The 22,981-nt window shown below is 40.9% G+C and overlaps 1 protein-coding gene across 5 annotated transcripts in view; it reads left to right on the top strand.

The window, feature by feature from the left end:
• ASAP1 (ArfGAP with SH3 domain, ankyrin repeat and PH domain 1) overlaps positions 1-22,981 on the top strand; it is a 141,681-nt gene that overhangs the window by 113,865 nt on the left and 4,835 nt on the right. For 4 of the 5 annotated variants that reach the window (XM_079984200.1, XM_079984201.1, XM_079984202.1 and 1 more), the window contains 11 exons: positions 464-555; positions 2,355-2,541; positions 3,528-3,613; positions 4,960-5,075; positions 5,927-5,994; positions 6,511-6,618; positions 9,638-9,869; positions 13,147-13,317; positions 18,068-18,134; positions 19,406-19,464; positions 20,302-20,807. In XM_079984200.1, the coding sequence (XP_079840326.1) occupies positions 464-555; positions 2,355-2,541; positions 3,528-3,613; positions 4,960-5,075; positions 5,927-5,994; positions 6,511-6,618; positions 9,638-9,869; positions 13,147-13,317; positions 18,068-18,134; positions 19,406-19,464; positions 20,302-20,807 (1,692 nt within the window). The remainder of the gene's footprint in view (positions 1-463; positions 556-2,354; positions 2,542-3,527; positions 3,614-4,959; positions 5,076-5,926; positions 5,995-6,510; positions 6,619-9,637; positions 9,870-13,146; positions 13,318-18,067; positions 18,135-19,405; positions 19,465-20,301; positions 20,808-22,981) is intronic. The other variant, XM_079984204.1, reaches the window with a different exon arrangement.

Genomic DNA, 22,981 nt, shown 5'->3' with positions numbered 1-22,981 from the left:
GTTCTCCCACTGCAAGGCAGCTTCCTATATCCCTGATAGTACTACTATGTTATTTTTCTTTCAGGGTGCTCAGTTCTGGTGGGTATCTTGATTTTTGTACTACAGTCATACCTTGGGTTACAGGCGCTTCGGGTTGCACACTGCGCCGAACCCGGAATTACCGGAACGGGTTACTTCCAGGTTTCAGCACATGCACAGAAGTGCTAAATCGCGACGTGCGTGGAGCGCGGGTTGCTAACGTGCCCCCTGCACGGATCACATTCGCAACCCGAGCGTCCACTGTATTTGCTTGAGTGCAAAATGGTAATGGCAGACTGCCATTTCTAAGGGGAAGTTTTCTCAGAAGGCCTATGCTGTTCTGCGGGGAGGGGTTATCTGGCTGTGTCTTTGAAAACACAGTATACTTCTAATACTACACATTAAAAGTCTTTAGATGAATACTCTTGTTCTGTATCTTCCACAGCTGGCCAAGAACATTGGAAACAATAGTTTTAATGAAATTATGGAGGGGAATTTACCAAGTCCTTCTCCAAAACCTACTCCATCAAGTGATATGTAAGTCATGGGGGAAAGTATTGCATGCGGACAAAATTAATATACGTCTTGTTTCATGGACCTAGAGAGACTCTGATAAAGCAAAGCCAATACATTAATTTTCTTAAGAAGCAGCAAATGTTGAGCAACTTTTCAGATGGCGTTTTTCACAAAATTGACTCCCCCCCCCCAGCTGATATTCATGTTGCTTACTTTAATAATAATAATAAAACATAATACACAGAAGCAGCATGTGTTTGGTGTTCATACTTGCATAAGGCATTTTTAATTTGGAAAGACAGGATTAAGTCTTGTAATAAATACCAATGGTAACATGAAAGAAAAATACCAGTGGTAATGTGAAATAATTGATGGGGGAAACCTGTGGATTGCCTCTTGTACCTGGCCTTGCTTGGACCACAATAATTATAGTGAACAAAAAAGAAAGTTCAGAGCTAGGGCAGAGATTTCTTTTCCCACAATAAAAAATTGTCCCATTTCTCCATGCACACTGAAAATAAAAGACTTTTTTTGATTCTGAGTTTGCTAATAGAGGTGCAGTTTTCACATGGCTGACAGACCTTTTTTGCTACCCATTGAGACATTGTAAATTTGCAAGCAAATGGCTGAATTTGCTCTTAGATGCTTTAAGCTAATGCTTTTATTGCCCTTTAGTGCATCTACTTCAGGCAAAGGAGGGCTGAGTTTCCCGATGCCCAATCTAGTTCCATCTCTTCATAGTTTAATGCCTTTTTTTCAACAAATTGCAGTGAATTTCTAAAGTTTTGTTCATGTTCTCAAACCAGTGGTTCTGGGGGGAAATTGTTGCTTGTTGTCTTGTTGTTATTTGATTATTTTGAGTGATTAGTGAAAAGAAATGAAAAGAAAAGCTCAAACTTTCATGCAAGATTTACAGCTGACATTTTTATTAGCCTGCTGGTAAAAATCTAACAATACACATTTTCTGAATGATGTCTTATGATGACAAAATGCAGCGAATTACGTCACTTTTTGTTTACTTCCAGAGCTGCATTTCTGCCTACAGCACCACTTCAGGCCCATCTAATTGGATTTTTCTTTAATAAAAAAAAGAGTACCATTGTGTGGCTACCTCCTATTCTCCAGTCACTGACTTAACCAATTCTGATCCTCTTCTGCCCTCTAATGATTCCATGCTCTCTTTCATTCTTTAGTATTACTTCCTTCTTTCATCTTTTTGCTGATCCCCTCCTGCAGTTTCAAACTATCACTTTCTGTTTGGCGTTTGGACAATTACATATGCTTACCTGCTATAATCTGATCTTGAAAGAGGAATGTTACATGGATTTAGGAGTGCCTGTGGACCAGTCACATTTGCCTCATTGGCTCAATTTAGGAAATGTTGCCTAGGACACTCCATGCAATCGTCTTAAGATGTTCTTCATAGTTTTGAGGGTTTGAAAATGCGCTTTAAAAATATAAGCTAGTTATCTCAGAATTTTAACACATAGCCTGCTTACACAAAAAATACTTTTAGTTAATATGTTTTGGTTAGGGTTAGACCGAACTGGAATTGGACATTTATAATACATAGGATTTGGTGCGGGGGGCAATTTTTGATTTAGAGGGCTTTTTTGTAAAAGCATCGAGCAAACTATACTCTCTTTAGAGAATAATAGGTGAACAAGTTACTGTTAAATTGTTCAGATAAGGAATACCCTTTTAAATGCTTTGAATTGAATTTGTAGCCTTAAATACAAAATTAAATTTCATTGTTGTTGTTTTTTAAAGCATTCTGCTAATTCCTATGGGACTTCTAGTAATATTTTCCCCGTTTTCAGGACTGCACGTAAAGAATTTATTACTGCTAAGTATGTGGATCATAAGTTCTCCAGAAAGACTTGTGCATCTGCAGCAGCTAAACTGAATAAACTACTTGAGGCTGTTAAATCCAGGGATTTACTTGCACTACTCCAAGTCTATGCAGAAGGGGTCGAACTAATGGAGCCACTGCTAGAGACTGGACAGGTAAGATACAGGTCGAAATACGAAAGGTATGAGCATTATAACAACACACAACACTATACAGTGGTACCTTGGTTTGCATACGTCTTTGTTTGCATGCATTTTGGATTACAAACACGTCAAACCCGGAAGTGCGTGTCCTGGTTTGCAACCTTTTTTTGGATCACAACCCATTTTTGGGGGGATTACGAACAAATTTATTTTGGAAGCCCCATTGGCGAAAGCGCACCTTGGGTTACAACCTGTTTTGGTTTACAAACGGACCTTCAGAACGGATTACAGTTATAAACCAAGGTACCACTGTAAATGATTAGGGACGCGGGTGGCGCTGTGGGTAAAACCTCAGTGCCTAGGACTTGCCAATCGCATGGTCGGCGGTTCAAATCCCCGCGGCGGGGTGAGCTCTCGTCTTTCGGTCCCAGCTCCTGCCCACCTAGCAGTTTGAAAGCACTCCTAAGTGCAAGTAGATAAATAGGTACCGCTTTCTAGCGGGAAGGTAAACGGCGTTTCCATGTGCTGCGCTGGTGCTGGCTTGCCAGAGCAGCTTCGTCACGCTGGCCACGTGACCCAGAAGTGTCTCCGGACAGCGCTGGCCCCCGGCCTCTTAAGTGAGATGGGCGCACAACCCTAGAGTCGGACATGACTGGCCCGTACGGGCAGGGGTACCTTTACCTTTACCACTGTAAATAGATCACATGCAGCAGAACAATAGCTGATAAGGATCAGCTATGCAACTCACCTTGGCACATGTTTCTGTTATACTGTGTATTATTTTGTCCAGAAGAAAATTTACATTAAATTTTAACAAATTCTTGTGCACACATAAGATTAGTAGCTTGTTGTATCTACCCCACTTTTGATGTAGTAATTCTGCAAATGGCTTTAATGTGTTCTGGCTGGGAGAAATAATTTGTGTCATAACATTTTTACCCAGTTGGAATGAACCTGAGAATCTTTAATCCTGCAACCATTTTTTTCCCTATCCTTAGGAGCCGGGTGAAACAGCCCTTCATTTAGCAGTCCGGACTGCTGACCAGACCTCACTCCACCTGGTTGACTTCCTGGTACAAAACTGGTAAAGGCCACCTACTTGCCTCTTAGCTGCAAACATAAACATCAATTTCCACCCGACTTTGAAAATCCAATACTCCAGTTAAGAAAATTGTGCAGCTATCAAACCAAGGGTTAACTACGCTTAAAACGGGCAACTTGCTTTTTCTTCTTTTTCCAAAAAGCAGCCATACAGGGGCCCATCTTCCCAACATTGTTTCCCTGCCATAAAACACCCCAAGCTGCCCCCCGAAGCTATTTTCAATCAACAGAAATGCCAGCATTTTGGAGGGTTCTGGTGGGAAAATAGCATGGAAAGGACCGGGCCACCCCACTTTATTTGTGCTGCAGTCGCACTCCATGCATTTGTGGTTTTTTGTTGGGCTTGTGTGTGAGGGAGAGGGAGAGGGAGAATGAAATGAATGTTGCCAGTATTTTAAATTTGACCCCCTATTCGATATTTTAATGGAGCTATCTAGCACAGCTCCAAAACGAACTGTTCACCACCAGCTCAGAATGTATCAATGTAAAGTTGGAATTTATTTTCTTTTGCTCCATCATGCATCACACATTCTGCCACATGCACTTGTCACCACCTCTCTCTCTCTGTTTTGGGCTCTCTCCACCTTTCTGCTCTTGTAACAATTTCTGAATACAGTCATACCTTGGTTCTTGTATGTCTTGGTACGTGTACGTTTTGGCTCCCGAACACCGAAAACCCGGAAGTAAGTGTTCAGGTTTTCAAACCTTATTTGGAAGCCAAATTTCCAAAGCAGCTGACGTGGCTTCTGATTGGGTGCAGGAAGCTCCTGCAGCCAATCGGGAGCTGCGACTTGTTTTTCGAATGGTTCCGGGAGTCGAACGGACTCTTGGAACAGATTAAGTTCGACAACCAAGGTACCATTGTATGAGCAACCTTGACTGTTTATCTTGCTACCACAAGGTTTAGCTTAACCTTTTTCTAGCAACTGCCACACGTATTTTTTGTATTTGTGGAGGGGAATACCAATACACCCAAGTCTGTCAAATTTGGGGCAGGCTGTGGGGGCAAAAAGATTGCTTATCATAGTATTTCACATTATAGAAAGCTTGTATGCTAGAGATATATTACAGATGAGATGGGGGAACAGGACGGCTTCTATTATTGAAGTACTTCAATATTGGAGTATCTTTGAGTACCCCCAAAGGGTACTCCAAGTACTGAAAGGGTCTGAAAATCTATCACTATCCCCCCCCCCCTTGTTAAATGCTTTTGTCAATATAGAAAAATATACATTCATGTGTGTGCACTTGCATGCAAGCACACAACAAACACAATATGAATTATTTGTTATAAAGTACTAATGTTGTTTTTTTCCCTTTGCTTTTTAGTGGAAACCTGGATAAACAGACGGCATTGGGGAATACGGTTCTGCACTACTGCAGTATATATAATAAGCCTGAATGTTTGAAATTGCTTTTGAAGGGGAAGCCAACTATAGATATAGGTGAGCAAATCTGTAACTTCAGAATATTTTCAATATTCCATACAGAATGGTTTTAAGGATAAAATCTTTAAACAGGGATGTGAAGAGTTCATTACCCAAGAAAAAGTGTAGCTGACCAAGAAGGAAATTGTTTAACTTAGACACAGACTTGAAGTAATTAAAAATCTTCCTCAAGTAATAAAAAAAAAGCCCTTGGTGCAAATCTCTTGGTGGTTCCTGATTTGCATTTTTCTCATATTTCAAATGCACCTTTGATCATTTGACTCAGTTATATTGCCTTTGATGTTAACTTGTTAAAATGAGATACTGCTTTGCTCCTGCTTTCCCAGATAGTGAAAATTCAGAGTAACATTTACAAGGTCAACTTCCATTTTTTAAAATGTTCCTTCTGAGCCTTTGGACTCTCTGAAGATTCATAACTATACAGCTTTACAATTGAGAAGTAATAGTTGGGGTGTCATTGTATTACTCCCAAAATAAAGAGCACTTCCAGGATCCAGCAAGCATAGAGCACTCCAGGCTTCCCATATCATTCTTTTGCTTCTAGTACCTAGCTCTCAGCTGCTAACCACTGCACATCAACATTGCTTGCAGAAGAAAAGCAATAAATCCCCTTTCATTCTGTACAACATTCTAGCTAAAACTGAATTCCTTAGTTCTGAACTGTCGTAATTTTGTAAGCTTGAATTGTTCCCATTGTTCAGTGGGTTCTGCTGTTCTCCAAGATCATTCTTCTTGTGCATATAAATAGCTTGGTTTTCATATTCTATTTTTTAAATATAGAGTCCTGGATTTTATTATATTTTTTGCAGCACTGTTCGACTATTTAATATCATATTTCCATTTTCTAGTAAACCAAACTGGAGAGACTGCTCTGGACACAGCAAAGAGATTGAAATCTACCCAGTGTGAAGACTTGGTAAGGGGCAGGGGGGGATGCTATCTTACACAAATGGAAGTGAGAGGGGAAAGGGTCTGAATTCCTCTAATCATTCAGTAGAATGGTTCCATAGATCCTATTAGTGAAGTTCTGCTCATGGGAGACCAGGGTGGTTTTCACCAGTTCCTCCGCTGCACGCCCCATCTGCTACAGTGAGTTGGAGAATGCTCTGCACAGCATGGGAGGAAATAGGGCAAAAGTTACCTCCTTGTCTCCCTTTTGTGAGTGGCAGCCTCTGCTGGCCTCCCAGACCAACTCCACTCACAGAAGGGTGATTCTGGAACCAAGCCTGTAGGCCTAGTCCAAATCACAGGGTTCTGGGTCTTTTATTTTTTAAAGCAGACTCTGAAAACAAGAATTTAGGGTTTTCTGCTTGCTGTTGATAGTGTAGAGCTTGTATAAGTCAAGCCATGGTAAAATTGCCCCTGGAAAGGACACAATTAGTTTTTATTTAAAGAGGTAATATTAACATTTCCAAAATGCATGTCTTTTCAGCTTTCTCAGGCCAAAGCAGGAAAGCTAAATCCACATGTACACGTAGAGTATGAGTGGAATCTTCGGCAGGAAGAAATGGATGAAAGCGATGATGACTTGGATGACAAGGTAAAGAATAGTCTTGGATCAAATTATTATACATTGAATTTTGGGGGTGACTGCACTCTTAGTGCACCCATCATTCCTCCCTGGTCTCTGAAGTCTGAAGCTCAGTAAGAGCTGTTGCTTTGATCTAATAATTTCTCTCCGTATATTGTTTTTAAGAGGAGTTCTACTTGTTCCTCTTCTACTTTCATTAATATTGAATCACTGTTCTAATCAATTGTTCTTTACATATATAAGTAGACTGCACGTAGGCAATTGTGTGAGAGTCTTAATGTGCTTGTCTGGGAATAGATGGTTCGTGCTGCATGGAGGAGTGCAGAAGGAGGAAGTTTAGAGTTTGAGTCCAAAAACGTTGCTGAAGGAATGCTAAGCTTATCCAGGAGCTGTGGAGAACGATCAACACGTTAGAAAAGAGTAGCTATAATTGCATTAAACCAATGTTATGTAGTCTATGGATTAGTAACTGATCTTAATCTCACAAATAGATATTTTCAGTAATTTGTAAATCAGTGGTGGGGAACCTCCAGCCTGCCAGGCTTCTCTATTTGACCTACAGCATGGTGTGACCCAAACTATGCTCACCTCTTCCATTGCATGACATCATATTGTCAAGGAAGAATTGAGAGTACATTCTAAGGCTGCTCCTCTGCTCCTGAGTCTTCCTTTGCAAGCTGCAGGTTCTAAGTTGAACAGCCTGACGTCACACAACATCAGGTGCTAGTTTGGCCATAAAGAAGCTTTTAATTAGTGGGCCATGGAAGGTTTCAGACCTACAAGCGAACCATAATAATAATAATAATAATAATAATAATAATAATAATAATAAATTTATACCCCGCCCATCTGACTGGGTTTTCCCAGCCACTCTGTGTGGCTGTTTAAATCATTTATATGAACATTTATATACCACCATCTGCTTAAGAAAAATATCAAGACAGCATACAATAAAATCATTAAGCCATCACAAAATCATAAAACATAGAACAAATGACTAGCACAAAATGGGGAAATTCTCAAGCACTTGAGAGGTCTATAGACATATTGAAGATATCAGAGATCTAAGGACTGGAAGAGACTAAAACATTTACCTAGCATTCAACGAATCATATAAAATTTGTTCTCAAATACAGAATAACTATTTAACTAAAACTGTCGACAAGTTACTGGGACTTAGAAGCAAGCTACACAATGTGCAGACATACATAATAGAATCCTGCTGTACACTTTCCCCCTTTTATTTCTTTTTTGAAATAATGGAATGAACAAACTTTGGATCCAACCCTCAGAGCAGAGAAGTGGGAGGGGAGTGCTTAACCCTCCTTGTATATTTTCTCCTTCCAATTGCTCCCTCTCCTCATAAGGATCTAAACCTACAATTTGAAACCTGTAGTAGTGGTACACAATTTGGAGTAGAAACAGCATCTCCCCCATAGGGTTCAGAATACACATTTTCCTATGGACGTTAAGCACTATATCTCATTAGCTGCTTCTCCGACAAATTCCTCCACCAAAAGCTCTTTCTCGTCTTTTAAAAAAAGTTCACGCTCCATTATATATGTTGCAAAGCTATGTACAAACAAACAGAACTGCATAGTTAATAAACAGAGCTATAGTTCCAAGTTTGAACATTATGCTACAACTTGTTTCGCCAAGCGGTTTTAGAGAATTTCTTTTCTGCTTTTGGGAGCAGGTTTGCTCACATGGAAAGTATACTGCAAAGTTGTGTGTGTACATTTAACACTGACATTCTTAAGTACACAGGAGATCGATTTATACCGTGGTACCTCGGGTTGCATACGCTTCAGGTTACATACGCTTCAGGTTACAGACTCCGCTAATCCAGAAATAGTACCTCGGGTTAAAAACTTTGCTTCAGGTTGAGAACAGAAATTGTGCTCCGGCGGCGCGACAGCAGCAGGAGGCCCCATTAGCTAAAGTGGTCTTCAGGTTAAGAACAGTTTCAGCTTAAGAACGGACCTCCGGAACAAATTAAGTACTTAACCCGAGGTGCCACTGTATATCGTTGGGTTGCATGAACCTTTTTCAATTTCTTTCTTGGCAACTTTTTGCATGTATGTTAACAGTACAGTGGTACCTCTGGTTACAAACTTAATTCGTTCCGGAGGTCCGTTCTTAACCTGAAACCGTTTTTAACCTGAGGTACCACTTTAGCTAATGGGGCCTACCGCTGCCACTGGTACGTGATTTCTGTTCTCATTCTGAGGTAAAATTCTTAACCCAAGGTACTACTTCCGGGTTAGCGGAGTCTGTAACCCGAGGTGTTTGTAACCCGAGGTACTGCTGTATTCATATATTTCTAAAACAGACAAACAAAGAGGGAACCATATTGGTCCTTATGAAAAACCCCAAAATTCACATTAGGGACCAACCAAAATTACATAAAATAATGAGCAGGCTTTCTGGCACTCCATAATTCTTCGTCAGGTTGGATATTTAAAAAAGCAGGAGGTGGGAAGATGAGTGAGGGGATACCCAGAAGTATAAAAAGTACAAAATAAGGCTGAATGTTGTGACCATGAGGTCTGCATTTAGTCACCTAACTGAGATTGGGAACTGATTGAATTAATCTCTGCTAGGTGCCGAAGGTATCAGGTTACACCTAATATTCTGGGATAAAGAAGCAGTGGCAGATCCCCCTTTCTTCTTTTTTCTTTTTGAACAGATCACCATTTTTGAAAACATAAAGGCCTACTGTTACCCACATCTGTCTCAGGCCTTAAGCGAAAGACAGTTTCCTGGTTAGACAGAAAGCCCGAAGTAAAGAGAAACATGGCAGTCCGTATATTAGTGAAGCTGGAGATTGATTTTGGGTTGTCTGCTAGGTAAGAGTCAACTGAAGCCAAATTGTATAGTGCTGCCTACTGGTCAGAGGGATTGCAAAGTCTGAGACGCACAGATATGTTTGTGTAATAGTTCTTTCTCTTTCATCAGCATTACCCTTTAAAAAAACAAACACCTGGATGGTGCACAATTATAATGAGTCTATTAAATTTTCCCACAGCCTAGTCCGATAAAGAAGGAGCGTTCCCCAAGACCCCAGAGCTTTTGTCACTCCTCCAGTACTTCTCCCCAAGACAAAATGGCTCTTCCTGGTCTTAGCACGCCAAGGGACAAACAGCGACTCTCCTATGGAGCCTTCCCCAATCAGATTTTTGTCTCCGCAAGCATAGACTCCGCAACTTCTCCGACAGGAATAGATGCCCCTCCACTCCCTCCTAGAAATGCTGGTAAAGGTATGTTATTAAATACCAAACACTTCTTGTAAAACTTTTGTGGTTAACTGGGATTTTCCTTTTTTGAAATGTTTTCAGTGCTCAAATGGAAGGTTTATAATTTTCTTTCATAAATGGACAATAATAGTTTGAAGGCTATTAGAAACCTCTTTTGTTAAAGCACCAAGTATTCAACAGTACTCAGGTGCTTGCTTAACTTTTAAGAAACAGTTGCTTGGGTAAGGTTTGGTTAATGCTCATTCTGCTCACAGTTCTAATGCTAAATTGACTAAGTCTTGACGAGATAAGTACATCAGACTCTCCATCAGATCACCCCACCTAATCCAGACCATGGTGGAAACAATCAAGTAAAATATTCTATTTCTAGTAGAGCAATGATGAGCAGGTAACCAAGCGGTTCTCCAGAAAGTTAGAACAAAACTAGGACTGAACTGAAAGGGAGAAGGTGGCTTTTTGCAAATGGCTTTAGCTAAATTAAAGCTTTCCTTGCCCATGGTGCTCTGTCGCTACATTCTGGTGATTTTTCAGTGCTTTGAAGGGGGTGGGGTATGCAGGATTTAACCTATTTCAGGATTGCCTCCAATGACATCTGTGGATATTCAAATCTCCTTGGCTATGTAGTATTGAGACATCATTCTTTCTACTACATAACCCTCAGTTGGCTGGGATCAGCCACATGACTGATTCGGAGCACATTTTTGCATAGCAAAGAGTTTCTTCGCTAGCTATTTTCTTGAGTCTGGAGAAATATCACCCACTGGAGCCTGTATCTACCAAAGCAGATGCTTTGCTGCTTTAAGTTGTCAAACATCTTTGGAGCTATGGCACCAAACCAATTGGCATGGTTTGACTAAAGCTGCAATCCTATACACAGTTAGCTTGAAGGGAGCCCCATTAATCTCTGTTGGGCTTCATCCAGAGTCATTTTGCACAGAAGTATTATTAGGCATGTAAGAAGGTTTATATGAATTATTGTTGTAATCTTCATCCACCTCTACTTGTGTAGACATTGGATTCTATGCTGTTTTGTGTGTTGCGCTATTTATTCAAGCTAAATTTGACTTCAGTGTTCCCTAATTGAAATTTGAATCTGCTGTGGTACCCATGGCGTGCACTTGCCTCCTAAATGTGTATGCAGCTGTTTAGTTTGCAGTGCAACTTAAGGAGCAGCTTGTGTTTACGATAAATATTAGGTTTGTCTAACTGTACTTGCACCTGTTTTCTCTGGATAATGATAGACCCTTAGACTGTTATGATAGATTTCTCCATTCTTTCTGAGGTGGTGCAACTTTTAAAATGAATATTTTCCCATTTTCACTCTTTATTCAGGTAGATTGCAAGGTAGATAATGAGATAAACAATAATATAAGCAATACAGAATCAGAACAATGACTAACATAATATACCCTTGCAATGATAATCCCTGACCTTATGCAGGATGTCACAATGCAGTGGAACCTCGGTTTTCGAACGTAATCAGTTCCGGAAGACCGTTCAACTTCCGAAATATTTGAAAATCGAGGATCAATGGGCAGTCAGCAAAATCCACTAAAAAAAATGAAAAAACACACAGCAGAAGCCGTTCAACTTCCAAGGCGCATTTGAAAACAGAAGCAATTACTTCCAGGTTTTTGGCATTCTGGTTCCAAACCATTCAGCTTCCGAGACGCTCAAAAACTGAGGTTCCACTGTGTTGTTACATAGTCAAGTGTCTGCATCTTGTTTGTTTTGATTCAAAACAAGCTAAAACATGGTGTATTTTTAATAAAAGCCATCTTCTAATTTCTTCTAAGATTCAGTGCACTTATTTGTATCATCTACTTTGTTTTCAAAGGTATGCTTTGTAGTAGTAATAATAGTATGTATACTGCTATTTCACTTTATTCCACATTTACCAATGAGAATTTTTAATTAACCAAGGCGATTTTTGTATCTCAGAATTTCAGCATCTTTTACTGCTAATCTGTCATTAGAGCATAAAATCCACTTCATTTCTTATATGGCATTGATCTTATATGACAGCATAACGAGGCAGTAGATTCTCTCTCTTTTTAACATTTTAATGACAAATTGCATTTATGTAATGTTAAGCACTTCACAGTGTTATTGTAATCTATAAAACAATCTAGTACATTTGCTATTATCCGTATTACCACCAAATTAGTCTTTTAGCTATGTTTCTTATTTATTTGTTATGGTGTCTATATAGGACACCCAATAAAACTTATGTTTAACATGCTTTTAAGGTTTAATGTTAAAATAGATGGAAGCAAAATTATTGTAATTTAGATACGCAAGTTTGAACCATGATCTCTTTTATGTATGAATGCCTAAACACACAATGCATTAGCAATGGTAGGATCTGCTGTACAGAAAGCCACCGAAGACAGTACAGCAAGCCTGCAACTTACGCACATTTAACTTGTGTGCATTCAGCTTTACATGCATGGCAAAAGAAATAAAAAAAGATTAAAAGGGGCATAAAGTAGGCTGAGTTCCTCTTCAACCAGGCCTTTGGCTTATTAATATTCTACGACCTTTTAAGTGTATTGGGTGGGGACCTATTGTTCTGTTCAGTTTTAACTATTTATTTTGTTCTTTTATACTGTATTTTTATCTTGTAAACTGCCCTCAGATCCTCGGATGAAGGGCAATATATAAAATTAATTTTAAAAAATGAATAAAATTACTTTGGCAAGCCCACCCGCCATTGAACCTAGTGAGTATTAACTATACACAATTTTGGCTTTAGGCTCAATCCCTGGAATGTACCCCTTGCCTAGGTTGTTGGCTTACTGTATCTGCTTTCAGTGGTGCATGCTTTAGCAGAAAGTAACTTCCAATCCACATCTGTTCTTTTCCTCCTTATCTTCCTTATTATTATAGATAATAATTTAAAATAGATAATAATAGATTTATTTTAAAATAGATAATAATTAAGTAAGCATTGTCTGCTGTGACTAAATATTAAACTGAAATTCCTTTAGGGTGCCTTCTCTCTGATACGCCAAGTGTGTGTGTGTGTGTGTGTGTGTGTGTACGTGTACGTGTACGTGTACGTGTACCTTTCCAGTCAAAATACCTACATAGCCAGAAAGGCTTAGAGTGTAATAAGAGTGTTGTTAAAGTTTGGAATTGCTTATTGTTGCTTTTCAGTCCTTTGTTTTAATGTGGTCTGGTGCTGTTTTGTTTTGTTTTGTTTTGGTAGTTCCTTTTGCGCTGTTCTAGTGCTAACCCTTCTGTGTGTTGGTAAATGGCTGTTTGTTTGATTTTACAGGTCCGCCAGGCCCTCCTTCAACCCTTCCTTTAAGCACTCAAACCACTAGTGGCAGCTCCACTCTGTCTAAGAAGAGGCCCCCTCCCCCACCCCCTGGACACAAAAGAACCCTCTCTGACCCACCAAGCCCACTACCTCATGGACCCCAGAATAAGAGCCAAATTCCTTGGGGTGAGTTTTAAAACACTTAAGACAACACTCGGGAGATGCTCACATTGGCACAGTTCAGACATCACACTGAACCTTGGTTCAGGAAGGCTATCCAAGATTCAGCGGAATGTTGGAATTGGGGGGGAAAACATAATTTACAATTGGCCGGCAAAATTGGTTGTTACAGGGTTAGTGCAAAACCATGGCTGAGTGTGAGGTATGAATCAAACCAGTCGCTGCTAATTATAAATGAATCTCTCCAGCTGATAAGCTTTCTGTGACTTTTCCTGTGTCATTCTGAAGGCTCATAGCTACCTTAAAAAGGTAAAGGGACCCCTGACCATTAGGTCCAGTCGTGGCCGACTCTGGGGTTGCGGCGCTCATCTCGCTTTATTGGCCGAGGGAGCCGGCATACAGCTTCTGGGTCATGTGGCCAGCATGACTAAGCCGCTTCTGGTGAACCAGAGCAGTGCATGGAAACGCCGTTTACCTTCCTGCCAGAGTGGTACCTATTTATCTACTTGCACTTTGACGTGCTTTCAAACTGCTAGGTTGGCAGGAGCTGGGACCGAGCAACGGGAGCTCACCTCGTTGTGGGGATTCAAACCACCGACCTTCCAATCGGCAAGTCCTAGGCTCTGTGCTTTAACCCACAGTGCCACCCGCGTCCCCTTAGCTACCTTGTTTAATTCTGTTGGTGACAATGTGCAGAAGTAGCTAACACAGTTACCAAACATGTTGAGCTGGGTTCAGCTAAACTGTTGTGCTATTGGGAACCCACTCAACAAGTCTCCGTAGCTCAATGGGGCTTATCTCCCCCCCCCCCCGGTGCCCCTACAGAATTGCCATTGTGGATCAGGAGACACCAACCAACCAACCAACCATGAATTGCATGTAGGGGGCATAGAGGGAAGATAATTAATTCCATCTGGCATCCGCTGATGGAACATTCATAATAGGGCAGCTAATTATTTCCAATATTTGTTAGCACAGTTCTGTTTAGATTGATAGGAAGGTCCTCTGGGGCAGAAAGAGGGAAATCAAACCAGTTTATGCAGAGCTTAAGGTGTTTGCTTGAAACTACAAAAGCACACCCTTCGTAAGATTTTAAAGCTGCTGCTGTCCCTAGGCTACCATGTTGCCTTGTACTCTGCTGAAAACATTCTAGCCTCCATAGTCAGTACTTTACACTGCTAAAGTGCAATAATTAAAGCAGAATTTTTTTCTGTGTCTGGCAAAGTAAATTTCAGGTTTTTCTAAGATTCTCCTTTACTATCACGCAGTCCTGTACATGTCTACTCAAAAGTAAGTCCCATTGAGTGCTTGCTCCCAAGTAAGTGTGTATAGGATTGCAGCCTAAATTACTTTGCCACTGGCTTTGTTTGCATATCATAGTAAGCCACAGTCAGTGGCTTATTGTGAGCATACAGATGGCTCATGCTTTACTCCTCCCCTAGTGGGGCCAACAAACCACAATCTCTAACTTGGCATTGTGCTTTATTTTGCACCAGATAAACTATAGAGTGAAGCCAATGCTACATTTTAGCTTGCCAGTTATGGTTGTGGTGTAATGCTATGTCAAGGAAAGAGCGAAGCAAGAGTGGTTTCATTTTCCTGGCAAACCATTAACTATGGTTTACCATGATGCACAAACTGGTCTTGTGTGACATTTGTATACATCAGGTTTGCCTGACAAGTGTATTTTCAAAGCCCTCGACTTTAGTTCTGAACGTGTTCTAAGGAATTACTTGACCTATATTTTCAAATATGATGATGGATTTTGACTGCAATGGCAAAAAGCTTTAACCTGAAAAAGTCTACAATTTGATTTGTACTCAGCCTTTAGGAATAAAGTATGAGATTTGTACGGTTTTCTTTGAGACTTGGTTTATGTCCCCCCCCCCCAAAAAAAAAACACAATCCAAGAACAGTTGAATAAGCGGGAAATACGTGTGTCAGTTTATAGATCAAAATTCCCTTCAACTGTAAGTGGGTGAGCATTGTTACAGGGTTGTTACAAGTCACAGTGACTTGTCATTTTAGGAAGTGAAACTTTATTTTTGCGAATTTCTTCAGTGAGGAGGTTTTTCTATGCAATTTTACACTCAATTGACTTACCAAGCAAAACTAAACTACATTAATTTAATCTTTTTAGCTCCCCTGATTTTTGGAATTTGAAAAATTCATCAGGCCCTGTCACGTCCATGTAAACAAGTGAAATTCAGGAATAGGGGGAAATGTTTCTGGCCATACAAAATAGCATTTTGTAAAGGTGGCCATACAGTGCTTTTCCTCAGACAAATTATAAGCTGTAACAAGCTTAGTGCAATGGTTTGTCTGGAGAAAGCTAAACCATGAGCCCAGATGATCCTTCAGTTCAGCACAGTAGCGGAACAACTGGTGAGGAGCAAGGCAGCTATGATCCCCTCTCTAGGAGTCCACATGCTTGTTCACTCTAAACCACAGTTTGGCTTAGTGTTACATACAAACAAGGACTGTGGCAGAGCTAACAACAAATGCATTATTCTTTGGGGCTCCCTTTTTGCTGGCATAGCCAATAGTGGATTGTGCACTTGTTTTTTGTGTTGAAAAGTTAATTAGCTGTTGCATGACAAAGGGAAGGCCTATGCTTAGTTAACTGCCCTTTATTCACTAAATTTATTTATGTGTTTGCATCCATGTGCTGCTTGTAACTATAAATCTTTGGCTTGCATCTCTGGCTTGTGTCACCTCCAGACTGAGACAACAAAGATTCCTGTGACACCTTAAATACTAACAAATGTATTGTGGAAGAAAAACATCCTGATTTCGTTTAAGTGGTTTTGTTGTTGTTGTTGTTGCAACAGTCTATAACATTCTCTGGCATTTCTAAATAAAACAGAGATGGCAACTGTTGATTAAACTATAACAGAACTATAATTGTTGGGAAATAACTGGGCAGCACATAACTCGGCAACAGATGAGCCGAGTAAGTGAGTTGCTGGGCTTTGAGAAGGAAGTGCGAGGGCTCTGACAGGGTCCTATATTCCTCTTGCCTCCTTTCCAAAGCCTAGCTAGTGCTTTCCCAGTTGTGGAAGGGATGTAGGAGGACTCCAGGACCTGCCAGAACCTCACACCTCCTTCTCCAAGCCTTGTGCCTTGCTTATCTTGGCCTACCTGCCCCCAACCCAACCCGGCGACAAGGCAGTGTGCGGTCCACAGGTTCCGTGTCGAAGTACACTTGTAGGCCCACTTGGTATGAAAAGTTAGACCTCCTTGATCTAGAACAGGCATAGGCAAACTCGGCCCTCCAGTTGTTTTGGGACTACAATTCCCATCATCCCTGACCACTGGGATCATGGGAGTTGTAGGCCAAAAACATCTGGAGGACTGAGTTTGCCTATGCCTGATCTAGAACAATAAGAATCTTTCTAGCTATAAAAAGCCTTGGAGTTGACTGCACTCCCAGTAGTGTCCTTTAGAGGGTAGACAAGAACAGGATAATCAAAATAAGGCTTCTTAAACTGGAGGGGATGGGTGGGGACAAAGGAACAACAGTTACTTCTAAGTGGGGGCCTTGCCCCACTATTTGCAACATACCCTTATTCTCTCCATGGGGCACAGAGAGGCTCGTACCTTCCTCTTGAATCTCCAGATTTCCAGAACTTTTGGCTTTTCTCCGTGCTTGGGTGGCCACTAAAGGTGGTCTGTTGTCTTCTGCTCCTCCTCACTGTGAAGCAAACCACATGCTAAATCACATTTTGGCTGCCCCATCCAACCTTTGCTTGCTGTTTTTTGAGAAATCAAAGGTTTTGATTTCTCAGCTGGGAAGACAGTTGGCTCAAAGAAGAGTTCTTTCCTTGGGCTGCCTGAGGCAAGAGGGCATCTAGAATGAGGCACAATTCAGGCGGCAACTCATTCACCCATCATACCAGCCCTTTTCTTTGCCTAGAATGTGGTTACTCTCAATTTAACTCTCTGAGGACCAGTTCACACACAAGCTCTGTGCCTCCATTCTAAGCGATTGCCATTTGTGTGAATAGGGCCTTAAACATATTAAATTCTTCACTTGGGTTCTTAGGGCTGAATTGCACACATTTTCAGAAAGGTTATTTGCATTTCTTCATTCGCATCACTAGATTAATTGTTATCAACAAATTCAACCTCTCTGGGAGAAATTAATTCCCAGTTTGTGGTGAAAGAAGGTGATAAAATTAAAAGTTCTCGTAGAAACAGGGTGTGTTTTTAGTATCAGAATGTGAAACCTCAGCAATATAGCTAGTGCCCTACAATAGTAAATTAGAGTGCTACCTTCAGCTTCTTAGCACATTTTGGTATAAACAGTTGGGTGAGGTGTTTTTTTTTTAATATATTACAGAAATAGGAAGTTCTACATATGGACTGAAGTGTTAACAATTTTTCAAAAGAGAAAATGCCTCAGATCACAAAGTTTTTACTCTTGCCTAACTTCTTTCATAGCACCTTGGCCACAAACACATGCATAACATGCAAACAGACGGTGTATAACACACTTCCTGTACAAACATGCTATTATAGTATAATTCTTTTAAATACTTTCCCTTACTAGCAGACGGACTTAAATTGCTTAAAATTAACATTGCATAGGAAGCCATATTCTAGATTATAAATGCCTTTTCTGGCCTTAAATCACCATGCATAAAAAAGTAGCAGTGAGATCCTATAGCTTCTACTTGAAAAGTCTTTACATTATTTATGATATCTGTTACTTCATCCAATTTAAAATCAAAAAACTTAATGTTTTAATCCATAGGTAATGATTTGGGTCCTCCAGCCACAAAGACTGCAAACAAGTTTGAGGGGATGTCTCAACAATCAGGGTAAGATTTTTTATATTTTTTGTTTGTTCACTGAGGCCAAACAATGATATTAATGCAGATAATTGATTTTTGTGAGTCAGTAGAAAATTGTTCCTTAAAACAAAAACATATTTATAGTTGAACTCAACTTGTTTACATTTCACCTTCTCTTTTCTTTTTAATGGCTTTTGCTAGGTGTACTGTCAGGGATTGTAATGTAAAAGCCAGTATCATGTTTTCTTCAGACAAGTACCACGTGCAATGCAGTTCTAGCGAAAAAAAAGAGAGATGTTAACAGAGCTAGAAAAGCTGTCAATAGAAGGAGGCTTCTTTCAGGCCTGATTTCAGAAAGATCCTGTTGACACCACGAAAAGCCTCTTCTGTCACATGTTCACACGGCTTTCATGACCCATGATATAAAAGTCTAAAGCACCAGTGAACTTGGAGGTTTTCGTTTTTAAAAAATCTTTTTTTAAAAGCTATTGCAGCACTAGCTTTGAGGAAATAGGCTATGCAGACGTCTCCTCTCCACTCCAGAAAAAGGCAATGCAGTGCTTTCATGTGCTTAAACTAGCACTGTTTCAAAACCGTTGGAGCAAATTTCAAATGTCGCATTTAGTAGGAAATAAGCCCTGGAAATGTGGCAATCAGTGCAAATCTTCAAACATGTCAGGTACAAGAGATCATAATGTGCCATATATACTTACAGTGGTACCTCGGGTTAAGTACTTAATTCGTTCCGGAGGTCCATACTTAACCTGAAACTGTTCTTAACCTGAAGCACCTCTTTAGCTAATGGGGCCTCCTGCTGCCACCGCACCGCCAGAGCACGATTCCTGAAGCAAAGCTCTTAACCCGAGGTACTGTTTCTGGGTTAGCGGAGTCTGTAACCTGAAGCGTCTGTAACCCGAGGTACCACTGTAGTTTTTAATAATTTCCTTGAGTTGATCATCCAGTGCTGAAATAATTCAGAATTCAAAGTCCAACCTCTCCCCTGCCCCAGTTCATGATTCTTTTTCAGTTTTGTTTTGACTTCTGATTTCTGTTCCAGTGGTGTCCTATCTGAACAGGTCAATATCCTATTTCAAAAACAAGCTTAGAATAATAGAATTCTTATATACAAACATTGTTATATTTGAGTAAAGGAAGCCCACAGTCAACACCCCTGTGAGGTTTTGAGTCTGTTCTATGGAAAGTGTTTGTGCTGCTAATGTTAATGCCTGGTACTCTAAAAAGGAGGCATTTGGGTATTTCATTATAGAGATGTAAACCATTATGTGTTTGTTCATCAGCACTGGGACTGCTAAGACTGCACTGGGTCCAAGAGTTCTTCCAAAACTACCTCAAAAAGGTAAGTGTATCTCTGAGCATGAATCCATACAGAGCTATGTTACACTAAATCAGATCATTGAACCACTACTGTTCTGGTCTACTGTTGACTGACGGGGGTCTCTGAAATCTCAAGAATAGATTTTCCCCAGGTCGGTCTCTTCCTCTCTTGCCTTACCCACAGCATGTTTGTAGTAATATTGTAGGAAGAATTGTTTGAACAATATAAAGTTTCAGTATAAGAAACCTGCCTAATCCTGGCATGCTTTGTAGGTTTGAAGGAGTGGCAAGAACTAAGAATATAGCTGCTGCAATACTCCATTTTACAAATGTCTCTTAGACTATAACAGGGATGGGGCATTTCAGGATCAGGGCCAAGTGCACACTTCCACATATCTCTGTTTTATTTATTTAATTCCCCTTATGAATCCCCACAAAATGTCTCAAAGCAATTTCATGGTAATAACAACAACAAAGATAATGAAAAATAAATGCATATATGCAAATGGAAACTATTTCATATGTGAAAACAGTTTGAAGGCAGGCTGGGATCAATATATCCACTCAAGAGGCTGGTTGAAAAAGGAAGGTCTTCAATAGGTGCCAGAAAGGCAATAGAGATTGTGCCTGTCTGATAAGTAGAGTGAGGCATTTCCAAAGGGTTAGTGCTAAAATTCCTATATTGAGCAGAACACAATCAGATGTTATCCTCAGGAAGCTTTCCCCTGTTGAGCACAGTGGTTGCGTATAAAAGTATAGGACCTTGTACACCAGAGTGTGTGGAACTTTTATCTGTTGCAAATGGAGAAATAGCAACCCATTCTGAAATTTATTTCACTGTGTTTCCTTTCTGTTTCAGTGGCACTAAGAAAAATAGAGACGATTCACCTTCCTTCAATAGACAAGCCCAGTCAACAATCGGAAACCTTTCAGAAGTCCATTTCACTTTGTATTGATCTGCCACAGAAACCACAACCTGGAGATTTGCCCCCAAAGCCTCAACCCATGGAACTACCCCAGAAACCTCAGATTGGAGATTTGCCCCCCAAGCCAGGAGAATTACCCCCCAAGCCCCAGTTAGGAGATCTGCCACCAAAACCACAGCTCTCAGACTTGCCTCCAAAGCCGCAAATGAAGGACCTTCCTCCCAAGCCTCAGCTAGGAGATGCTTTGGCGAAAACTCCTGTTGGAGAAATGTCACCGAAGCCTCAGCCCTCGGAGGCAAATCAAAAGTCTCATACTGTGGATCTTTCTCCAAAGGTACAATCAAAAGAGACCGTCCAAAAGCAAGCATCTGAAGACTCCAATGATGTAACCCATGCACTGCCAGAGACCCCAGTGCCACTTCCTAGAAAAATTAACGTGGTGAGTAGATAGGTGGTCTGTTCTCTATTAAGGCAGCGAGGGTTTGTTGATTCTGCCAACCCTGCTTTGGGGTGTGCAGAGTTCTGTGCAGAAAATAACACCAGGGGAATTTGAGGTACACAGCGAAGCTGCTTGAAGAAAACAGCTTTCCTGGTGCATTTTGCGCCCCCATGCCAATACCTTTCTGTTGCTTCTTGGCTGACTTTAATCACTTGCTGCACAGTCACAATCATGTATTTCAAAATAGCCTAGCTGATAAAGTATGACTAACACAGGCAATTTGAGAACAAAAAATTGCTCTCTTCTCATGATTATTTGAATGCCATTTTTGGGACATGTGCAAATGAAGTGTCCGGTGCCCCATCAAATCCTGTTTTGTGGAATCAGCCTGATTATGTGGACAAGGTGCTTGCAGTAATTTAACCATGCGCTCTTTATCCCATCAAGGCTGCTTCAAGCTAGCCAAGGGGAATTAACTGAGCGTGGTCCAGTCTGTGATCAGTGCGTCGCAGAGCAAGCAAGTGGTGCTTACTGCCCTTAAAGGGATGATAAGTGTGTCCCTTACTTGACCTTGAGGTTTACAATAACTACCACCCAGTCACAGATACTTGGAGAGTATTGGAAGGCACCATTGGAGGTTAACAGTTATCTAGCCTAGGGGAGGGGTATCTTTTTCAGTTTGAAGGCTGCAGTCCTTATATGCAACCTTCTGGGGAATACATAGCAGCATGGACGGGGCCAGATGGAGCATTGAATGTAAAATTGACCCTTGTACAGTAGGTTGATTTCTACACATACTCACACACCCCTCTATATCCCCCATCTTAAAATCAGAGTGCAGGGAGATGTACCAGCCTGACAAAACAGTCAGGAAGGGGGTAAGTAAAGCTGGAGAGTCCCATTATTATTATTATTATTACTACTACTACTACTACTACCCCGCCCATCTGGCTAGGTTTCCCAGCGGCTTCCAACAAAAGATTAAAAATACATTAAAACATCAAGCATTAAAAACTTGAGCCTTCAGATGTCTTCTAAAAGTCAGATAGTTGTTTATCTCCTTGACATTGGATAGCCCTCTGCCTGGTTCCCTGTAGCTTCACTTCTCACAGTGAGGGAACCACGAGAAGGCCCTCAGCACTGGACCTCAGTGTCCGGGCAGAACGATGGGGGTGGAGGCGCTCCTTCAGGTATACTGGGCTGAGGCCATTTAGGGCTTTAAAGGTCAGCACCAATGCTTTGAATTATGCTCGGAAACGTACTGGGAGCCAATGTAAGTCTTTCAAGTGTTATGTGGTCTCGGCGGCCACTCCCAGTCACCGGTCTAGCTGCCGCATTCTGGATTAGTAGCCAGGCAGACAGGTTGGAGGACTGTGAAAATTGAAAAATAAATTTCATCTAAGTTTCCAAAGTGTAAAGAAAGTACTGGGAGATAAACCTGGCTCCTTTATCCCTATAAAAATGCAGCGCAGGCAGTTACCATTTTTGGTGCGTCCAGTTGATGCGCAACCGCCACTGCGCGGCTCCTTTTGGAGCCAGAAGAGGGAGGAGTGGGGGCGGGGCAGCTTTTTGCATGCTCCACCAATGCGTGCTTTGAGCAGAAATGCAACCCCCGTAGAAACGGGGAGCTGCCTGTCTAGAAGAACATGGACTAATATTTCAATTGAGCCACTTTCACAAAGGCAAACTCACAAGTGCCAAGGTTGCCTGGTAAATTGTCTTTATATAACTGCCAGTGGCAAAGCATTGAAAAATGTTCCCTTCTATCTAGGAATGTATAATGCTGCTAGATAGATTTTGTTGCCCTTACTATGTTCTGGCTTTCTGGGGTTATTTTTTTGCGTGTCTTGAGATGTGTTAGTTTTTATTTAGGGTGAGATCCAATAAGCACAATCAGGTGTCTGTTTCTGCAATAGGGCTTCTTCTTCCTCTCGTGCCCATATACGGAGCAGATTGTGTAGGGTGTGTAGGAGGCTGGAGGGCAGAGAAAAGAATCCCCCAGTTCCATTGTGCAAGTGGATTTTCTGTTGTGCAGAAAAGCGGTTATCATTGGATTTGGCAGGAGTTGTTTTAATGGTTGGGCTATTGTGAGTGAGGGTTGTTCCTTTTGTTTTTCCCAAAATCATTCATGATTCGTGAGCAGATAAGTTGAAGGGGAAAGTGGGATAGAAATT

Source organism: Podarcis cretensis, assembly GCF_951804945.1.
Source record: "Podarcis cretensis genome assembly, chromosome: 7".
In the NCBI taxonomy this organism is placed as follows: Eukaryota; Metazoa; Chordata; class Lepidosauria; order Squamata; family Lacertidae; genus Podarcis; species Podarcis cretensis.
The sequence above is the reverse complement of the archived record's forward strand: the minus strand, read 5'-3'. Positions and strand labels throughout refer to the sequence as shown.